Below are 22,399 nucleotides of genomic sequence, written 5' to 3' on the forward strand. Positions count from 1 at the left end.
TTCTGCTCACATCTGTCACTTTTATTCATGAGGAGCTGCGGTCTGGGAAAGGGGAGGCTGGGATGGACAGGACCAGCGCCCACCTCAGGGGATTTTCCTGGACATCAGGCATTCCTCCACGTAGGTTTAGAGGGAACACCTTCATGGGCAAAATCCCCGGAGAGCAGTGCTGACCGCCAAGCAGCAAGGGTGAGAGGGGCACCCTAGGCAGAGGCCCCCTGGGACAGCAGGGTTTCAATGTCAGGCTCGATGTCGATGGTCAGAAAGCGGCGGCTGTACCTGCGCACGGGCACACCGTCTGGGCCCACCAGGAACTTCTCGAAGTTCCAGGAGACGTCGTTGCGGCACACCGGGGACCAGATGATGAACTTAGGATCGGTCATGAGAGCAGTGGCGTCGTCACTTGGCGTGGGCAGAGTCTCCCGAAGGAAGGCGAAGAGCGGATGCGCCTTCTCGCCATTCACGTCGCACTTTTCGAAGAGCATGAAGTTGGGCTCGAACCCACCGCCTGGTCGGACGTACTTCAGGCAATTCAGGATCTCCTCGTTCTTCGCGTTTTCCTGCGAGAGGGAAGAGCAGCTGGGAACCAGGGATGCGAGGAGAAGGGAAGCCTAGCCGCAAACCTGGAGTTTTCCATGAGCCACCCGACTGTGACCTTTCTTGCGTAACTCCAGGGTGGATTTGAACCTCAGCCGGGAAAAGCTTCGGAGGGCTGCGAGCCGAAGGCCCGCCTCTCCGCGACCTGGGGCCCGGCAGAGCACCAGCGGGCGCTCCTAACCCGGGTAGCACGCCCACCCCCGCTCCGCCCGGTTAGGCGCACCTGATGCCCAAACTGGTTGCACGGGAAGCCGAGCACGACCAGGCCCCGGGGTCCGAGGCGCCGCTGCAGGTCATTCATCTGGGTGTAGTCCCGCACCGTTGTGCCTCAGAGCGATGCTACGTTTTCAATGAGCAGCACCTTGCCCCGCAGGGAGGCCAGGTGGAAGGGATCCCCGCCGGCCAGAGGACGCGCGGAGAAGGCGTACACCGTGCGCGGGGCCGCCGCCGCCACGGCGGCCGCCGAGCGCTGAGCGGCGCACATAGTATGAGATCCAAATAGAGAGTAGCGAGCCGCGGACTTGAAGAACAAGGGGGGGCGGGAAGCGCCTGCTTTTAAAAGGCGGGCGACCGGGGGTCACGTGGTGCAGGCACTTTTCCGGCCGCGGCTCCTCCCCGCCTGGGTCCCGCCTCATCCGGCCTCCGGCCCCCAGCTGCGGGCCCACTGGGCGGGAGGGTGCGGCCGAGCCGGATGCGGACACCGCCCAGACCGTGAGGAGGCGCGGGCGCTTTTGGTCCGGCCCAGGGACTGCAGCGCCGGCACTGCGGTAGTTGCCCGAGTGATTCCCGCCCAGGGCCCAGACGGGCTCCAGATTCTTTCTCAGTGGTTCTTCAGGGATTGGACCTGGCCCCGGGAGGGTGACCAGTAACAGGAGCGTGTGCCGTCTGTGGCTGCACAGCCCACCCCGCCTGTGCCGTATCACTCCTCCTGAAGAACGAGCCCTATTGGCAGGCGCGGGGATGGTGCAGTTGGGGGCAGCTGCCAATACTGTCCGGGAGCTTCTGAGGTTAGATTGGAGGAGGGTGGGCAGTGCTGCGGAGAAGTGGGCAGGCAGTCAGGGATGGACTGCAAAAGCCAGCTTTCTCATATCCTTGCATTCTGGCGCTGCCCTAGACTGTGCTCTCATCCTAACCTCCGGTTTCCCGCCTACTTTGGCACCCCCCAGCACAGCACTGCCTTTACACAGGGTTTCTGGGGTCAATGTTCAGGCCCTGTTCCAGACTCCTGGAAGGGAACCCAAAAGCATGCAGGGCCAAGGAGACTCAAGTGGATTTCAGCCCGTCATACCTAGTCAACTTCATCTGGAGCTCAGGCTTGCCAGTAAAAGACGCTGAGAATGGACAGACAGTAAGAAGAGGAAAATATCACACTCCTGAGATTTGTCTGGAAGAATGACTGCTTGCAATACCTACTCCTCAGTAGGCTGTAATCCCTACTCCACCCCACTCCAAACTTGAATGTGACAAAATACTCATTTCCACCTCCTTGGCTGAAGTCAGGTTAGTGCCAGTTTTGGGGAGTGGATAGGCAAGCTGGTACTTTGCCCCCTAAAGGAAAGGTGAGCTAGGCAGAATTCATCCTCCCATTCCCAACCCTGGAGAGAGCAACACAAACACCAGGATACAGGAAGTTTAGAAAACTGCCTTTATTCTATTAGTAGTTGGAAAAATTAACTGGTACAGAAAAAAAGTTTAGTCAGCTGGAGAGGAGAGAGAAACTGAGGGCCGCCCAAGACAACTGGTGGCTCCTCTGGGAGGGAACCTGGATACAGTGAGAAGAAAGAGCACTGTGAACTATAGAGCCAGACCCTGCAGTCCAGGTGAGACAGGTTATGCCACCTCCTGAGTGTCTAAATGCTTCAGGCAGAAGACTGAATTCCTACTTACTCAGCCCAGCTCTGGGGAAGGGGGTACTGGAACATGTGGGGCCGAAATGGGGGGACATGGCCATCTTTTATCCGAGAAACTGACAAAACGGGAATTTAAAAAATGAATTTTCCATCTGACTTTATTTTCAAATACACTTTCTTAAAAAAAAAAAAAAAAAAAACCAATACACTTTCTGTGAAGATGACAAATATCAGTATTAGGAAATCCAATTATACAAAAAATACTACATCTAGTCTGGGGTAGATATATTTATTTTTGGTAACATACATTAAGCGGCACTAATTACACAGTAACTATAAGGTAACTAACATGAAACCACAGAACTGTAACTTTACCACAGCTGCGTGGACTTGGGCCTTTCTGGCTGAGCACATTTTCAAAAAACTGGATAGCCACTCAGAGCTATGCCAATGAAATCTGTTAAAAGGAGTAAAGCTCTGAAGTGGTGACTCACCAGAGTACCTTGCAGCTGATAGATGACAGACAGGACATGTTAGTTATAAAGTAGTTACAGCCTAATTCACAAAAGTTACCAACGGTTTCTCTTTCTAGAAAGAAGCAAGAAGTTAAGAAATTCCTTGAATTAGCGCCTGGTGTGTCAGGTGGGAGTGCAGAGGAGGGCTGTTAAGAGCAGTGTCAGAAGGACCCTGGTGGGTCAGGTGGGTTGGACATCATTAATAATCATGGTTGGCTTCTAAATACTGGTAGCAAGATGACTTCTGATTTGTAATCTTAGGTAAATTATAGATAAATGAAAAAGGCCAGTAATCATACACTAAGATTAATAAACAGCACTTCAAAATTAACCGCATGAGGGCTGTGCTTGCAGCAGGGGTTTCACAAGACAAGGCACCCAGATTTTTTCTTCCCACGTCTGGCTTGCAGAGCAGCTCTCGTGGCCATTTCAAAAACCTCCCTCACTCCATCTTTGGTCTTTGCTGAACACTCCATGTACCCAAAAGCACCAATCCTGTTTGCCATATCTCTGCCTTCTTCGGGTTTTACTGGCTCCTAGCAAAGAGAAGAGAGCACTTTTAGTTAACGGTGTTACATATAGTAAGTAGGTATAGAGTATTTAAACTCTGCTAAAAGACTTCAGAAGCCAAGGTGTCACCTCCATCACTTTAAAAAGGCTATTAGGGGCTCTCTGCTTGGACTCCCAGGTTGCCTGATCCTTCAGTTGCCACCAATTTATCCCTAGCTTCATGTATACAAAGGTAATAACTGGCCAGGGAGATTGAGAGCCTGATAAAGCTCCTGCATCTGACACACTGACTACTGCTGTGATGGTTCCTTCTCAGGGAGGCAATCTGCACAAGAGAGGTCCCATCTTACAGGACTAGGGAGCCTTAGGGACCCTCTGTGCAGGCCCCAGTCCATGAGGCACAGAGAGAGGCTTCTGGGACTCTTTCTGAAACAGCCTGACCTATGCGGATTTCTGCCTCGTTCCCTCAATCTCCTATTGTGGGTCCTGGGTCCCGGGTCCCCAATGCTACAGAGGACAGAGCCCCACCCCAGACCCACCTGCTTCATCTTGGCCAGCTCCCGCCTTGTGTGCTCGTCGTTTCGAAGATCCTTCTTGTTCCCAACCAGGATGATGGGCACGTTGGGACAGAAATGCTTGACTTCCGGAGTCCATTTTTCTGGGATGTTTTCTGAAAGCAGCAAAACGCACATGATTTGGGGATACATATAATTCTATCTTGAAGAATCTCCAGAAGCCCCAGTTAAACTGTGAAGACATGCTGGACATATAATGGAATTTCACTAGTTTCGAAACCATGAAAAAGGCAAAAGCTAACCCTCTTTCTCTTAAGCACAGAATCACCAGCTTTTCTCAGTCATACCAAGGAGCTCATCTCCTCTGGAGCTGGTGCCAGGTGAAGGCTACAGAGGAGCAAAGGATTCAGAACATGGGGTGGCTCCACAACGGTGCCCTCTGCCCCACTGGCCATCCACGTTACTGTTGGATGATTCTGACCACAGCTTACAGAAGGAGTCCCCATTCTGCGCCTACAGCTAGCCCAAGGTTCACACACTTTCTCTACACCTCACTCAAGGGCCTTCAGGATGACCTACCCTTGGGTTACTGGAATTTCAAAGGGCTTCAGTGGCTTCTGAAAATGAATCATAACCAGCTGCAGCTTCTTGCCGATACTGTAGTAATTTAGATAAGGTGGCCTGGATTCAACCTCCCACACCCACCACCTTGAGCATCTCAGAGTCAGGGATGACGTTATAAAATGGAGATAACCATAAGACCTCACATAAAGTTATTCTGATTCAGTGTGTACAGCATACTTAGTATGATCATTTAAATGGTAATGAACACAATTTGAGACTATGTTTTAGGTGTAAACTGTTCACTCTCTGACTTCAAGACCAAAAGGCAGGAGTTACAATATGGAAAGATGCCCTGCCTTCTGGCTAGAAGGTAGAGAAATTATATGAGGAAGGGCAGAAAACTCAATTCAATGCTCCACTCCTCAGCCCACAAGACAGATACTTTCCTCCTTTGCTACAGCAGCTTCAGTCAATCACTAATGTTACAACTCAAAACTCAAAGCCTTACTCTAGAACAAAGGGGTCCTTAAGAACTGCAGAGCAATAAAGACACAAGGGCCAGCATATCTGACACTGAAACCCAATAGCCTCGGCACTCAATCTTGCTCTTGGCTCTGCACCCTGTGGTCAGTTTTCAGTGAAGCGGCAACAGTGATCACTTTAAAGAGTAGGTGAGATCACACACATCTCTCCTGTGTTCAAACCATCCGAGTTCCCATCTCTCATGACCAAAGGAGAGGTCCACACCATTAACCACATGGCTCTGCAACCCTCGCTCTCTGTACAGCGCACTGGACTCCTTCCTTTCGCCTGCGAGTCTTTTGTTGGCCTCCCTCACCTCTGCTCAGAGGTCTCCTTTTCAGTGAGGCTCCTGACCAGCAGCAGGTGGTCATCTTCTAACACTCCAACTACCACAGCCTATCCATTTCCACCACCATGAATGTTATTTGTAATCTTTCCTGCTATCAGATTTAGGTTTTGGCTCTTCTAGAAGTCTCCATCTAGAATATAGGTTCTATAAGTAGGTACTCAATAATTATTTGCTAAACATACAAAATTATTACTCTAATAGTCTCCCCACTTCCAGAATCCAGGACATGTAAAATAAAATGAATTGCCTCTGTTATGTTCACTTTTCATGAATAATTTTAAAATTTAATTTCTTTACCTTTTAATTCAGTGATGGCAATCACCTATAATTGCTCCTACCCTCCAAGTATCAGGACACATCACTTTACACAGATTTACAATGGAGTGCTTTGGATGTCCTCGTGAATTCCATTAAGCTAGAGAAAAGGAATTCTTACCTAGATCCAGAGTCTACTTTTATAAGTCAAGTTTTACTGGAACAGAGCCAAGCTCATTCATGGATATATTTTTTATTACTGCTTTTGTGCTACAACAGTATAGCTGAGTAGTTATGGCAAATTCAGGAAATGTAGCAGAGAACACATGGCTGACAAGCCTAAACTATTTACTATTTGGCCTTTTACACAGGATCAGCCAACAACAGGGCTGAAACCTGCACACCAACATTCTGATTGCTGATCAAACTTGTTATTCTACACCCAGACTCTGGGCCATGGTCTAACATCCAACCATACATAAAAAGCAAATTGCAACGTTTGGTTGACATTAGCTTTTCATTTTCTGGATATAAACTTTTGAGTTCCCAAGACACATTTTACTGGGGCAAACTACCAGTGGAATTCTCTGCTACTCCCTAGCCAAAATAAGAGAACTTTTAAAAGGCCCTTGGCAAAACTAAGGTAATTCAGGTCAGCAAAGGGGCCCTACCTACCTATGATACTCCTGCCAAGACCACCAGTGAAGGCACAGCATTAGCCCCACCCCACCCCCAGGTGTATCTGTACTCCAGAGAGGGAGCTCTATCTGTTTTCTACCTCTGCTTCCTCCCTAGAACCTGCCCTCTGGGTGAGGGGATAGCAAAAACAAGTCATAGTAAACAGACAAGAGGTCAAAAGCAGAAGATCTCCTTGAGACCAGGAGATACAGTGTTCAAAAAAAAACAAGTCAGACAGAATAAGAGTCATATTTTGCTCTGAAGGTATTCTTGTCCCTAAAGGATTACACCCTGGAGGAGGCGGCAAAGGGTGCACAGTCCTCATTCCTGTAGGATTTAGGCGAAGTTCATCATGTGTGTGTTTGAATGGAAGGTGTCCATTTTCTCTCTAAAGTCCAGCCTCAAGGGTCTTCCGAGAGTCCCACCAAAGAAGCCAGATTAATTTGAAAACAAACTAAAACACGACTGCTGAACCAAAGTGAGACAATGGCAGGCAGTACCCACAGTCTCAGTCCTGGAAGTATCACACAGGAGGCTCCATCTCAACTTGGTTCCATGGGCTACATGATGCTGAGCAAACTGTTCTAAGTCTCAGAGCACCCCTCAGTACTGTCATTTACATGAGTACAAGGAGCACACACAAAGGGTCACTTCAACCCCAACCCCCCAGGAACAGCCCAGGCCACCAGCCAGCCCTCAACTGTCATTTGTGTTAATAATAACAGTATCTTTGCCCCACCCACTGCCCTGTTAAAACAGAACACCACAGCACCAATCAAGACGTTTTATCATCTTGAGTACAAACCGAAAGCAAGTTTTGTTTCAGGCCCCAGTGCTGTTTTGCAGAATAAGAGATCAGCATCATTCACACATTTCTTTTTTTCTTTGAAGGAAAGCAGCTTCTGTAACATGTGATCAAGTGAGCTAGTGTAATGGTCAGGGTTAAGTCTCTCTCCACTAGCTAAGGGGCTTTATAAAAGGGCTAAAACAGGGCTTTAGAAACACCACTAGGAATCAGCAAATCAGCAGTCTAGATGTCGGGAGACAGCAGGCTCAATATTAAGTACTGAAAAAAGATGTGGACACCCAAAAAAAAGCCTTCCCCAAATCTCAGTCCAGAAAATACCTTTGGGGAATGCCCTGGAGATCCAGTGGTTAGGACTCCGTGCTTTCACTGCTGAGGGCACAGGTTCAATGCCCTGGTCGGAGAATGCTGCATGCCCACCCCCCCACCCCTGTCCCCTTTAAAAAAAGAAAGGAGGGCAAAAAATAGCTTTCTATTTGGAACTCACCTACTTTACAAGATGAACATGGCAGTCAAGGGAGACCAAAGCTGAAAAGGGCTTCAAGGGCTCAGCGTCTACAGTCCTGAGACTCTAGAACTCTGGCCACTTATGATCTCCTTCTCTGAAACTCATATATGCTTTTCAGCCACTTGATGTCCAGAAAGGACCTGAGAAACCAAAAACTGACCACCACACAGGCAGTGACAAACGTCAGGCTGCAGGGCTACTCACCTAAACTATCAGGGCTGTCAATGGAGAAACACATCAGTATAACGTCGGTATCCGGGTAGGAGAGAGGCCTCAAGCGATCATAATCTTCCTGCCCAGCTGTGTCCCACAAAGCCAACTCTACCTATGACAGGAAAAAGGAACATAAGAATGCAGGTTAATCCCACTACTTATTTTCAGAAGAAGTGAAACCACTGTACTTTCAAATGATAGACTGTGCACACAGTAAAATACAAAAATGGTCAGTTTTATTAGTGTCAAGTCAAAAGTAATAATTTTGTAGCTTCTAAGTACTTATAAGTACACAAATAACGTTCTACAGAGGAAAAAAAGAGAATGAACCACAGACAACATCCCACCAGGTATACAAGGCAAAACAGGGAAAAACCAGAACAAGTAACTTTCCTTAATACAGTCTCACTCAACCATTTCCTTACCTTGTCTCATCACTCTGCTCCAATGAGGAAACAAGATTGTATTTGAATTGATGGATAAGAAAAGACACCATCCTGGGTGTTGGGCAAGGTCTGAGCTGACAGGAAAGGACTATGGCTCTGCTTTTACTGCTCAAAAAAAGGTCTCAATGAAAGCATCACATAGGTAGGGGTTATTCCTTTCACCTTGGGAACCTGTTCACTTTCCAGTGGGAGGAAGGCAGACACCTGGCCTTGGACAGGACTCCACCACCCCCATGCCTGTCAGGCACTGTACTCAGCCCAGTCACTTCTTACAGTCACAGTGGTTTTTAGCTCTTGTGGCCCAAGGAGTTCTCCTTCCAATGCCTCAAGTAGCCTTCTAACACCTTCAGAGTGTTTCATATTTCAGTATCTAAATATTATTCCTACCTTAAGTTGATGGCTAATTATTTCTTCCACTTCAACCTCTGCCCCAGGATGTCACTCATAATTTCCACAAGTCCCACTGTGCCTCTGTCACGCACATTACCATCAGCTTGGTACAGGAACCCGTAACATATTGATGCCCAACTCTCACAACTGGTCTGCCCTCACGATGCTCCTTCTCTCACAAATCCCACTCCCCTGGCACCCCCACACCTCATGAGCATTCAGTCAGACAGAAGGGCTAACTCTGTCTCCTGATAAATGATTCCAGGGTGCCAGGCCTGTCTCACGTCAGGGCCTTTCCATTTTGGGCACACCTATTCCCTGGCCCATAACCACCTAGAATCCTGGATGGTTCCCTGGGCTCTGTGGGTGCATACTCTTATGAGAACTTTTGCACGAGGTGCCCTCTCTTACCCTGGGGTACTGACTTGCTCTGAGGTAGGTAGCTAGGATGTGATACCCTCTTCCAGATCAAGTACCCTTTTTTCAGGGTTCCTCTCCCTGGTTCAAGGGCTTTCATTTTGCCAGGGTCAGGCAGAGGAAGAAAGATATTCACTGATCATTCCTCAAGGTTTGTTAAGTCAAAATCCCTATATTTCTTAAGGGTAAGAAGATCCTGGTCATTCCAAGACCCCAAGGCAAAGATGATGCTTCCAAGAGGACAGAAGAGCCAATAGTACCCCTCAAACATGTACTGCCACAGATGGAAAAGACTTTCCCAACTGATGATTGCAGACACATAGCAACCAACAGCTGTCATTCTCTAAATGACAAGATAAACCCAGCAATATACATTCAGTATGCCTTTTGAGAATGTGCTGTGAAAACACCAACCTAAACCTTTTTGTTTCCTTCAAGCCCCTGGGTCTATCTATGTGTGTATGTGTGTGGCTATCTAAATTGGGTGAGAGGTCTGGTATGTGACAGCAGGCCCAAATTTTCACCAGCTTGTCAGAATTGGGCCCTGTCTCTACATAAAACCAATCTTCCTATGAAGCCGACAGAAACGTGTACCCAAGCATCCACTCAGATACTGACTGAAAGTTGAATTGCCAACACTGATGGGCTACCTGCAGGGTATAGGACCCAGACAAAGTTCTCTTCGGCACGAATTCATTGTGGTTTTTTTCATCTCTTCGTGACCAGAAGGGTGCCATGGGGTTCCTGATGGCCTGAGAGCATCCCCTGTGGCCCACATGGCTACTGGGTACACTATAATAGGGAGTGTTGAGTATGTTCTTGTTCAGTCCAATTTGTCAAGTGGTTTGGTGCTTCCAAATGCCTCCAGTCACTTCACAGACCCTTGCTGTCAACAGTAAAATGGCTTAAACCACTTTACAAATCAAAGTGGCTCCAAGATTAGACAGCTTACTCACAGTCATAGAAGTATCAAGGCACCTTGTAATGATGAACCCTAGAATTCGAAGCAGCTGGCCTAATGTGCTTTCCACACACAGTCCCACAAAATGAGGTTAGGTAGTACTGGGACAGAAAGGGACAGCAGGAAAGCAAGAACAGGAGAAGGAAGAAAGGAGACAGAATTGTGGAAGCCAATAATTAGGTGCTGGCACCATGAGACACGTGACTGAATGCCTAAGAGGACTGAGTGTGCTGGAAAACAGCCCTTGGTTCTGCTCTTCTTTTCAGCTAACCCATTTGCAATGAGAATTTCATTTCTCTTCAAAAGATGGACAGGAATCTGGATATTATTTTGACAACAAAAGGGAGGAGAGGGAGAGACAATTCTAATTTCAGCAGTTTTGCTCCAGTCTTGCTGGTGGGCTTTCAGGGCAGACAGGAGGAAACACTGTCCTCACCGCCAGTGACAAGTAACTTAAGCAAATGCAGCAGCGTGTTTATGTTAAAATCAAAAGACCTAAAAAAAAAACAACCCCCAAACCTAAATGTGAGCATGTTGTTTAAATGTCACACTGTTGGTGGTACAGAGCCGTATAACCCTTTGAGAAGCATAATCAGTAAGAACACATTGACCTAGTAATCTCAAACTTCAGCACTTAATGAAATACTATGACAGAAAAAAAAAGCCCATCCATACAAAGGTTCATTTTAGTACTAACCATTTGGGAACAAACTAAATTTCAAATATAAATAAAGCTGGAAAGAACAAATATTCTAAGGCTTCCCCATGTGAAATACGCATGAATGTGGACATAATCTAGATGATAATAATTTAAAATGAATAAAATTGAACTAAGCAAGAGAGTTCCAGGAAAACATCTACTTCTGCTTTATTGACTATGCCAAAGCCTTTGACTGTGTGGATCAAAAAAAACTGTGGAAAATTTTTAAAGAGATGGGACCACCAGACCACCCGACCTGCCTGCTGAGAAATCTGTATGCAGGTCAGGAAGCAACAGTTAGAACTGGACCTGGAACAACAGACTGGTTCCAAACAGGGAAAGGAGTACATCAAGGCTGTATATTGTCACCCTGCTTATTTAACTTATATGCAGAGTACATCATGAGAAACGCTGGGCTGGAAGAAGCACAAGCTGGAATCAAGATTGCCAGGGAAAATATCAATAACCTCAGATATGCAGATGACACCACCTCATGGCAGAAAGTAAAGAACTAATGAGCCTCATCATGAAAGTGAAAGAGGAGAGTGAAAAAATTGCCTTAAAGCTCAACACTCAGAACACTAAAATCATGGCATCCAGCCCCATCACTTCATGGCAAACAGATGGGGAAGCAATGGAAACAGTGAAGAGACTTTCTTTTTGGGGGCTCCACAATCACTGCAGATGGCAACGACAGCCATGAAATTAAAAGACACTTGCTCCCTGGAAGAAAAGCCATGACCAACCTAGACAGCATATTAAAAACCAACAAAGGTCTGTCTGTCTAGTCAAAGCTATGGTTTTTCCAGGAGTCATGTATGGATGTGAGAGTTGGACTATAAAGAAAGCTGAGTGCCAAAGAATTGATGCTTTTGAACTGTGATGTTGGAGAGACTCTTCAGAGTCCCTTGGACTGCAAGGAGATCCAATCTGTCCATCCTAAAGGAAATCAGTCCTGAATATTCATTGGGAGGACTGATGCTGAAGCTGAAACTCCAATACTTTGGCCACCTGATGCGAAGAACTGACTCATTTGAAAAGACCCTGATGCTGGGAAAGATTGAAGGTAGGAGGAGAAGGGTCCCGACAGAGGATGAGATGGTTGTATGGCATCACCGACTTAATGGACATGAGTTTGGGTAGACTCCAGGAATGGGGATGGACAGGGAGGCCTGGTGTGCTGCAGTGCACAGGGTCGCAAATAGTCGGACACAACTGAGTGACTGAACTGAACTGAAAAGGCGAGAAGAGAACAGATTTCTCGTTTTAACTTTCTGTTATTGTTATGTACTAAAGAGACAAAGAGACCTAATTCTCTCAAGGCTCTATGAATAGCCTAACATAAAAAACAGTAGCAGTTATTCTGAAAAGTATACTCACCTGCTTTCCATCCACTTCAATATCTGCCACATAGTTCTCAAACACTGTAGGGACATACACCTCTGGGAACTGGTCCTTGCTAAAGACAATGAGCAAGCAAGTCTTGCCACAGGCTCCATCTCCAACAATCACCAGTTTCTTCCGGATGGCAGCCATTGCTGAAACAAGACAAAAATGTCTAAATGCACAAGAATCCATGATAGCTTTAATCTATAGAATATACTTTCTGCCCACAGGGCACAAGCCTCTATTAGCACACTAAAAATATAAGATAAAATGCTAGTAACACCTTTCCACGTGGCATCAAAAAGTCATACCAAAACCCCATAACTAACATTATACTTGATGGTGAAAATATTGAAAGTTTTCCCTTAAGAACAGGAACAAAACAAGAAAGTCCACTCTTGCCACTTCTAAGGAGCTTCTGGCAATTAGGCAGAAGACAACATAAAAGACATCCAGACTGGAAAAGAAGAAGTAAAATTATAAAAAGCTATTAGAACTAATAAATTCAGCAAGGTTACAGGATACAAGATTAACATATAAAATCAACTGTATTTCTATACCCTAGTAATGAACAAACTGAAACTGAAATTAAGAAAGCCATTTCACTTACAATAGCATCAACAAGAATAAAACATGAATAAATAACAAAAAGCATGAAATATACTCTGAAAACTTTAAATGGGAATACATTCATGTTTAAGGACTAAAGGGCAATACTGTTAAATGGCAATATCCTCCAAATCAATCTATAGACTCAACTCAATCCCTATCAAAATCTCAGCCAGCTTCTTTGCAGAAACTGACAACTGATCAGAAAATGCACACGGAAATTCAATGGACTCAGAACGGCCAAAGCAATTTTGAAAATGAAGAGCAAAGTTAAAGGACTCACACTTCCTGATGTCAAAACTTACTATAAAGGTACAGTAATCAAGGCAGTATTGCACTGTTATAAAAATATAAACAATTCCCTGGTGGCTCAGACAGTAAAGAGCACCTGCAATGCAGGAGACCGGGGTTCGATCCCTGGGACGGAAGATCCTCTGGAGGAGGGAATGACTACCCACTCCAGTATTCCTGCCTAGAGAATTCCATGGATGGAGGAGCCTGGTAGGGTAGAGTCCATGGGATCCCAAAGAGACAAGACTGAGTGACTAACACTTTCATAGATCAATAGAGTGGATCTGAGAATCCAGAAATAAGCCCTCCCATTTAGGGTCAAGTAAATTTTCAAAGAGGATGCCAAGACAATCCAATGGAGAAAAAACAGCCTTTTCAACAAATGGCACTGAGACAACTGAACAGATAACATGCAAAAGAAGGAAGTTAGAATACTACCTCACATCCCATACAAAATTAACTATGGATTACAGACCCAAATGTAAGAGCTAAAACTACAAGATATTTTTTTAACGCAGTAAAATACACAGAAAACTGGCCATTTAAACAATTTGTAAGTAAATACTTTAGTGGCATTACATATATTCAACACTGTTGTACAATTATCACCATCATCCATTTCCAGAACTTTTTTCACCTTCTAAAACTGAAATTCTATATTCATTAAACAATTATCGCCCCATCTCCCCTACTCCCACTGTTGGCAACCACCATTCCACTTTCTACCTCTATGAATTTTACTGCTCTAACTACCTCATGTGAGTGGAATCATACAGTATTTGTGACTGGTTTATTGCACTCAGCATTATAGTGGTTTCCTCTCTTTGCAGCATGTATCAGAATTTCCTTTCTTTTTAGGTTGAATAATATTCCATTGTATGTACTGATATATACCACATCTTATTTATCCATCTATCTGCAGACAGACACTTGGGGTGCTTCCATCTTTTGGTTAAAAAATACATTTCTCACAATCTATTGTGAACAGTTTATTCACAAATATATCTATTACCAAGAAACAAAGAAGAAAGATAAATTGGACGTCATAAAAAATTTTAAAGCTTTTGTGGTTCAAGAGATAGCATCAAAAAATGAGAAGATAATCCACAGGATAGGAGAAAATGATATGGGACCCATATCCAGAATATATAAACAACTCCTACAACTGAATAACAAAAAAGCAGCTTAGGTTGGTGGTCTGACTTAGGTTGGTTAGACTGACTTGGGATCTCTCGTGCAGTCAAGGTTGATGTGGACCCACAATATGTAAAGAACTCCTACAAGTCAATAATAACTAGACAGACAATCCGATTTAAAACTGGGTGAAGGATCTAACTATATCTATGACCCAGCAATTCTACTCATAACCCCAAGAGAAATAAAAATGTGTTTACACAAAAAATGTACATCAATGTTCACAGCAGCATTATTCATCACCATCAAAAAGTAGAAACAAACCAAACATCTAACAACTGATGAATGGACAAAATGTGATTTATCTACACAATGGAATATTATTCAACAATGAAGTGGGGGGGATACTAATGCATGCTACCACACGGATGAACCCTGAAAACATTACAATTTGTGAAAGAAGCTAGTTACAAAGAAACACATGTTGTGTCATTCCATTTATATGAAATGTCCCGAACGGGCAAATGCAGAGATAGTAGACTTGTGACTTCCAGGGGAAGGGAGCTAGAGGAGGGAAGAATAGGGAATGACTACCAAAAGAATAGTGAGGTTTTTTTATAGGGTGATGAAATTTTTCCAAAATGATTCTCAGATGGTTGCATAACTCAAATATTCTACATACAACTGAACTGTAAACTTTTAATGGGTGAATTATAATGTGTGTGGATATTTACCAAAGCTGTTACCAAAAAAAAAAAGGAAAAGCATGAAGACTCCCTACCTCCACTTGTCACAGCCTAGAGGTCAACCTGAACTCGCACGATTACCTCTTACAACAGCACTCCAATTTTTAATTGTGCACTTTGCTGCCCAGCTAAAAGACATTTCTTACTTTCCCTAGACTAGATATAGCCATGTACAAACTTCTAGCCCCTGAGATGTAATCAGCAGTATTCTGTGAGACTTCCAGAAAATCTTCATTAAAGTTGGAAGTCCCTGCCCTTCTTCATCTCCTTCCTCCTTCCTGCTGCTTAAAGCTGGAGTCACGGCTGTTTTCTAAACAGTCATCCAAGAATATGAGTGCCACACCCTGGAGTTGAAGGAATGAGGATGGAAGGCACCTAGATCCCAGATATCTTGGGAGCCACCATCTCAGCCCACGACTGCCTACTTCCATACTTCTTTTATGTGAGTGAAAAATAACTGTCTTGTATAAGGTAGTATTTTTCAGGTCCCCATTACCTATAGTCAAACTAATCCTCAATAGTACATTCACTGACAAAACCATACTATCTCAAGGGAACGTTTCTCAAACTGGAGTGGGTGACACAATCCATTGGGGTACATGAAGTAAACATCAGAAACTATTTTTTTAGTCTGGAAAATGTAGGAAATTTAGCTTTAAAATTTAATGCACATAAACTCATAAGGTTCTGTAATGGGAAGGGCTGACGCTGCTGTCGCTCATTTGTGAGTTCTGAGAACATTCGTGGTGTAGTGCAGTGAATATGTGTCTGGCTAAGAATATACATATATATTATGAAGTTTTAACCAACCCACAATATTATCTAGTAATAGTTAAAGACTTATTTTCTGTGAAAAAGCAAAATAAGGATTAAGGATAATACTCCTAATGAAAGCACAATAACCAGCATATACATAAAAGGGAAATGTGCTCAATACCATTCTTTAAAACATAGGACCACACAATGAAAACAGTACTGTACAGACTAGCCCTTTAAACTATAACTCAGCACTTCTGACACCCATTCAGCTCCTATAATTTTTGTTTTTGATTCCTACTTGATTCACTTGTGTTTTGTCTTCCAACCAGACTGCAAATCACCTCAGACCAAAGGAAATATCTTCTATTATTTTACAGCCCTATGTGGCTCCATACTTTAGTGGACATGTAGTAGAATTTAAGCAAGTGAATGGGTATGAAGCAAGTGGAAATGTATACCTTTTCTTTGAAACAGACCAGAGAGAGGAAGGTTAGTAGAGGAAAGCACGGACGTGGGGAGGTTCCTTGTTTTAAAATAGGCACCCTGCACTTTATGGTAGACTGAAAGAAGGAGCCGATAAGACAGGAGAGATGAAGAGGGTGTGAGATACACGTTGCTGCTGCTGCTGCTAAGTCACTTCAGTCATGTCCGATTCTGTGCGACCCCACAGACGGCAGCCCACCAGGCTCCGCCGTCCCTGGGATTCTCCAGGCAAGAATACTGGAGTGGGTTGCCATTTCCTTCTCCAATGCATGGAAGTGAAAAGTGAAAGTGAAGTCACTCAGTCGTGTCCGACCCTCAGCGACCCCATGGACTGCAGCCTACCAGGCTCCTCCGTCCATGGGATTTGCCAGGCAAGAGTACTGGAGTGGGGTGCCATTGCCTTCTCTGGGGATACATGTTAAGTAAGTCCAAAAACAAAACTTTTTTTAATGAAAAAGGAGAGACAGACTACTTCGTTTTCAGTCTTCTATGAAATAATCCAGGGTACAGATGCTAATTTACCTTTTTAAAAAAGTCTTTCCTCTATGTTCAGTCTGACTGCTAACATCTTGATAAGATTCACAAATCATTTTCTATTTTTTTCTTATGCTCTCAAATTCATGTCACAATTTTACCTCCTAGGCCTATCTTGGTATTGGTGTATGCCCAAAGTCCAGCAATCAGGACCTTACAGGATGCAAACAAATATGTATCTGTAATTCCTTGAGTTATTAAAAAAGACTGCCATCTTTGAATAGTATCCTTCCTAGAAAGTACTCAATTTTTAAGAAGTAATTCCTCTAAATCAAATACGGTTAAGGACACACAAAATGAAAATGCCAGGGAGCAACCAAAATGGCTCTTGAATATTTCCCTTAGGGAATATTCTGCCCAGGAAAAATATAAAACCATTCAGCTTCTACTGACGATAAAGAAAAGAAATCACAAGTGATTATGGGACAAAATGAAAATGAAAGCCTATAATTACAAGGTAATTTCTGGGATGCTGGGAGTCTGGCAACACAACCAGAGTTGTTGACAAGATGTGAAAAATACAAACATCAGAAAATGAAACTCACTACTTTTTTTCCTGAAATGACCCAGGAATTTTAACTCTAGTATCTTTCCTTTCCATGTTGTTATAATCCAGCATCTTTTCAAGTACATGGCTTGCCAGCTTGAGAAGGAAAATCACATTGAGCTCTCTCTGCAGTCTCTCATTTTCTAGACTCTGAATTGTTTCAGATACAATTCTTAAAAGTTTTGAGTAGAGGTTTGTTTTTCCAGTAACAGTCAGCTGTAAGATATCTATTTAAGCCACCTGTAATAGCATGCAAGTGAGTGTCTATTTCTTTAGAGAAGTTATGGGGAATCTCTGCATCTCTTACAGGGTCTGGCATAAGACAGAGGAACACAGTGAGCAAGTTACTCCTACTAAGATCTCTCCTGCCCAGGCCTAACCTTACGGCCTCCAGCATCTTTCAATTTATATAGTATTGCCACCTGGGGTATCTCACACACCACCTTCATCTCTCCTGTCTACTGGCTCCTTTCAGTCCACCATAAAGTGCAGGGTGCCTATTTTAAAACAAAGAATCTCCCCACATCCATGCTTTCCTTTATTAACCTTCCTCTCTCTGGTCTGTTTCAAAGAAAAGGTATGTATTTTCAATTGCTTCATACCCATTCACTTGCTTAAATTCTACCAATGTGCATTCTGCCCAAACTTCTACTGAAACTTTCTCAAAAGTCACCAATGACCTACCTTCACAAAATCCAGTCCTGATTCTCCTTGATATTTTTTACCACCTTACCTTCCTTATCCTTGAACCTCCCTGACAAAATATGCTAATGAGCTCATCTCCTAAGTCTTCTGTTTCCTCAGCTACAGGCCTCCATATCTAACGATTCCCTTCAAGATTGTTTTTTCCCTTACCTTCCTAATACTCTACCTATCTCTGGGGGTTTCAGTTCTTCAAACATTACTTTTATGCACATAATTCTCAAATCTCTATTTCTGATCCAGTCCTTGTTCTCAAACTCCTGACACACCTGACCTCTGCACTCTAATCCTAACGCATGGGGCTTTGGGCCACTCTTGGTTTTTATATATATCAGTTCAACCACATTTACCAGGCATCCCACCCTATGTGAGGGATGTGGCAGGTTTTTGTTTTTTTCCCCCCTCTGTGGATGACTCATATCCATTCCCAAGAAAAGTTCCTTCAGGACAGGGACTATGGGTCTGGCTGGCCTATCCCTTGAAGCTGTATACTCAGCTACATTAAAGTGGCAAGGACAGGCTGAATGGAGTCCATGTACAGAGGAATAAAAGTCTAAAAAAGGGGTGTGTTTCTCCTAAATACTGACGAAAAGCCTGAAAAGGCTCAAAAAACTGAAATTACAATCCAACTACCATACGTCAAGCACTAAAATACTGAAAAAGACTTCAGTGTGGAATACTAATTGGACCCGGACATGTGCTATATACTCATAGCATTTCAGTGTCATTCCTTTGAAAAACAGACCACAGCAAAGTATGTCACCTGAAGCTGTTTCTGCCTGTCTTACTAGGGATGTTTTCAGAGTCTCAACATCCCAGCTTCCCCTCTAGGTCTGATACACCATGTATAATGCTTGCTATCTGCCTTTCAAAAGCCCCCTATTTTACCCTCCTACACTGCTGGTGGGAATGTAAATTGGTACAGCCATTATGGAGAACAGTATGGAGGTTTCTTAAAAAACTAAAAACAGAGCTACATATGACCCTGCAATTCCACTCCTGGGCATCTATCTGGAAAAAAATATGATCCGAAAGGATACATGCACCTCAATGTTCATTGCAGCACTGTTTATAATAGTCAAGACATGGAAGCAACTTTAATGTCCATCAACAGAGGAATGGATAAAGATGTGGTACATACATACAATGGAATATTACTCAGCCATTAAAAAGAATAATGTCATCTGCCACATCATAGATGGACCTAGGTGTATCATACTGAGTGAAGTAAGTGAGACAGAGAAGGAGAAATATCATATGACATCCCTTATATGTGGAATCTAAAAAGAAATGATACAAATGAACTTACTTAAAAAAAAACGGAAAGAGACTCACAGACTTAGAAAAGGAAGTTTATGGTTGCTGGGGGGGGGGTGGGGGTGGGGAGGAATAGTTAGGGATTTGGGGAAGGTCATGTACACACTGCTATATTTAGAATGGGAAACCAACATGGACCTATTGCATGGCACATAGAACTATGCTCAACATTATGTGCCAGCCTGGATGGGAGCGGGCTTGGGGGAGAATGAACACATGTATATGTATAGCCAAGTCGCTTCACTGTTCACCTGAAAGTACTCTGTTAATAGGCCATACCCCAAAACAAAATAAAAAGTTTATAAAAGTCTGGAAAAACAAAAGCCCCCAATTTTAAGTTCATATTTCCTACCACCACTGCATTGCAGTTGGATCCTTCACATCTGAAAACAGCCCTGTAAAATGCCATCAGAAAGGCCAGTAGCACCACAGCAAAGATACCTGCTGTTAGTGATTACTATTCACAGGGGACAGTGTACCAAGTATATTGGGCCCAGTCCTGTCCTGTGATTTGTAAGAGCTCGAAAATTCCCAGGATGGGAACTACGGCAGTATCAGTGGATGCTGCAACCTCTCAACATCAACCACAACAATGACAAATTAAGGTAACCTTGACTTACATGAAGATATTAAGAAGAGGTGGCAAAAATACACAGTCTATACAAAAAAGATCTTCATGACCCTGATAACCACGATGGTGTGATCACTCACCTAGAGCCAGACATCCTGGAATGCAAAGTCAAGTGGGCCTTAGGAAGCATCACTATGAACAAAGCTAGTGGAGGTGATGGAATTCCAGTTGAAATCCTGAAAGATGATGCTGTGAAAGTGCTGCACTCAATATGCCAGCAAATTTGGAAAACTCAGCAGTGGCCACAGGACTGGAAAAGGTCAGTTTTCATTCCAATCCCAAAGAAAGGCAATGCCAAGTTCAAACTAGTGCACAACTGCAGTTATCTCACACGCTATCAAAGTAATGCTCATAATTCTCCAAGCCAGGCTTGAACAGTATGTGAACCGTGAACTTTCAGATGTTCAAATTGGATTTAGAAAAGGAAGAGGAACCAGAGATCAAATTGCCAACATCCCCTGGATCAGAGAAAAAGCAAGAGAGTTCCAGAAAAACAAACACTTCTGCTTTGTTGACTATGCCAAAGCCTCTGACTGTGTGGATCACAACAAACTGTGGAAAATTTTTAAAGAGATGGGAATACCAGACCACCTGACCTGCCTCCTGAGAAATCTGGATGCAGGTCAGGAAGCAACACTCAGAACTGGACATGCAACAACAGACTGGTTCCAAATCAGGAAAGGAGTACGCCAAGGCTATATATTGTCACCTTGCTTATTTAACTTATATGCAGAGTACATCATGAGAAACGCTGGGCTGGATGAAGCACAGCCGGAATCAAGATTGCCAGGAGAAATATCAATAACCTCAGATATGCAGATGCCACCACCTTATGGCAGAAAATGAAGAACTAAAGAGCCTCATCATGAAAGTGAAAGAGGAGAGTGAAAAAGTTGGCTTAAAACTCAACATTCAGAAAATGAAGATCATGGCATCTGGTCCCATCATTTCATGGCAAACAGATGGGGAAGCAATGGAAACAGCTAAGAGACTTTATTTGTCGGGGGAGGGGGGGCTCCAAAATCAATGCAGATGGTGACTGCAGCCATGAAATTTTTAGAAGACGCTTGCTCCTTGGAAGAAAAGCTATGACCAACCTAGACAGCATATTAAAAACCAACAAAGGTCTGTCAAGGCTATCCAGTAGTGATGTATAGATGTGAGAGTTGGACTATAAAGAAAGCTGAGAGCCAAAGAATTGACGCTTTTAAACTGTGATGTTGGAGAAGACTCTTCAGAGTCCCTTGGACTGCAAGGAGATCCAATCTGTCCATCCTAAAGGAAATCAGTCCTGAATATTCATTGGGAGGACTGATGCTGAAGCTGAAACTCCAATACTTTGGCCACATGATGCAAAGAGCTGACTCATTTGAAAAGATAAAAGATCCTGATGCTGAGAAAGATTGAAGGCGGGAGAAAGGGATGACAGAGGATGAGAAGGTTGAATGGCATCACCGACATGATGGACACGAGTTTGAATAGGCTCCAGGAGTTGGTGATGGATAGGGAAGCCCGGTGTGCTGAAGTCCAAAGGGTCGGACACGACTGAGTGACTGAACTGAACTGACTTAGATGTGGAGTCTGCCTTGCCTCTGCTGCATTGCTTTTGTTTGGGGAGTTTTTCTGTTTGCTTTTTTGGCCATGCCAGGCGACTTGTGTGATCTTTTTCCTTGACCAGGAATCAAACTCAGGGCCCTGGCAATGAGAGCACCAAGTACTACCCACTGGACCTCCGGGGAATCTTTCTGTTGCTTTGCTGTGGTAACAGTTACTATTCTATAGGCAATATGAAAGAACCACAGTCTTCCAGGTATAGTCTCATTCACAAAGTTACGGATAACCACATCAAAAAAGCCAATTAGGCCTTCTGACTGTGTCCAAAGGCTTGATACTTTTAAGTTATAGCAACAAGGTAAACTCAACAAGGCCACACAGGGGGGCTGTCTGGGCCTGGCACTCAATGATTTAGTGGTTAAAACATAAAATACAACTAAAAAAATACTAATTGCTATTGTAAAATTTCTATTAGGAAAGTTCTGTTTTATTTGTTCAAAGACTCAAAACATATCAAAGACTGGAACTCAGCACAGGACTGGCTGTGTTGCTGAGCAGCAGTGCTGGGAATGAATGGCAAGAGGTCACCCTTCTGGAAACCACCACCTTCCTTCCACAGGAGGAAATAAGGGCTGTCTGCATATAAACATCCTCCCTGAACAGCACTGAGGACAGAGGGGGGGAGGACAGAGGGCAAGAATATCTCTTTTGTAATGTGCAAATCCTGGCTGGCACAGTCTTAAGTACGTGGCCCAATGCCCCCACTCAAGAGTGACTCTTCTGCTGGCACTGGTGCTGAAGCACTGGCCACAGCACCGACTTCACTGGCCCCATCAGAGGCTTGGGCCTTTGGAGGACAACCACTGAGACACACTTCACTGCCACGTGTGACAGTGCTGCCCACCGCTCAT

General features: G+C 44.1%; 2 protein-coding genes across 3 annotated transcripts in view; both read right to left on the reverse strand.

Annotated features, from left to right (window-relative positions):
- GPX1 (glutathione peroxidase 1) lies at positions 1-1,192 on the reverse strand. The gene is made up of 2 exons (XM_040247013.1): positions 821-1,192; positions 1-560 (listed from the first exon to the last, which is right to left on the reverse strand). Exons 1-2 carry the CDS (start codon positions 1,079-1,081, stop codon positions 204-206), a joined length of 618 nt encoding a protein of 205 aa, XP_040102947.1. The 5' UTR covers positions 1,082-1,192; the 3' UTR covers positions 1-203.
- Positions 1,193-2,223: 1,031 nt separating this feature from the next.
- RHOA (ras homolog family member A) overlaps positions 2,224-22,399 on the reverse strand; it is a 49,732-nt gene continuing 29,556 nt past the window's right edge. The window contains exons 3-6 of one of the 2 annotated variants that reach the window (XM_040247014.1): positions 12,176-12,333; positions 7,873-7,993; positions 4,012-4,142; positions 2,224-3,498 (exon numbers count right to left, since the gene is read on the reverse strand). In XM_040247014.1, the coding sequence (XP_040102948.1) occupies positions 3,325-3,498; positions 4,012-4,142; positions 7,873-7,993; positions 12,176-12,331 (582 nt within the window). In that variant the 5' untranslated portion in view covers positions 12,332-12,333 and the 3' untranslated portion in view covers positions 2,224-3,324. Of the gene's footprint in view, positions 3,499-4,011; positions 4,143-7,872; positions 7,994-12,175; positions 12,340-22,399 lie in introns of those variants that run through there. The other variant, XM_040247015.1, reaches the window with a different exon arrangement.

This window comes from Oryx dammah, unplaced genomic scaffold, assembly GCF_014754425.2.
Source record: "Oryx dammah isolate SB20612 unplaced genomic scaffold, SCBI_Odam_1.1 HiC_scaffold_9, whole genome shotgun sequence".
NCBI lineage: Eukaryota > Metazoa > Chordata > Mammalia > Artiodactyla > Bovidae > Oryx > Oryx dammah.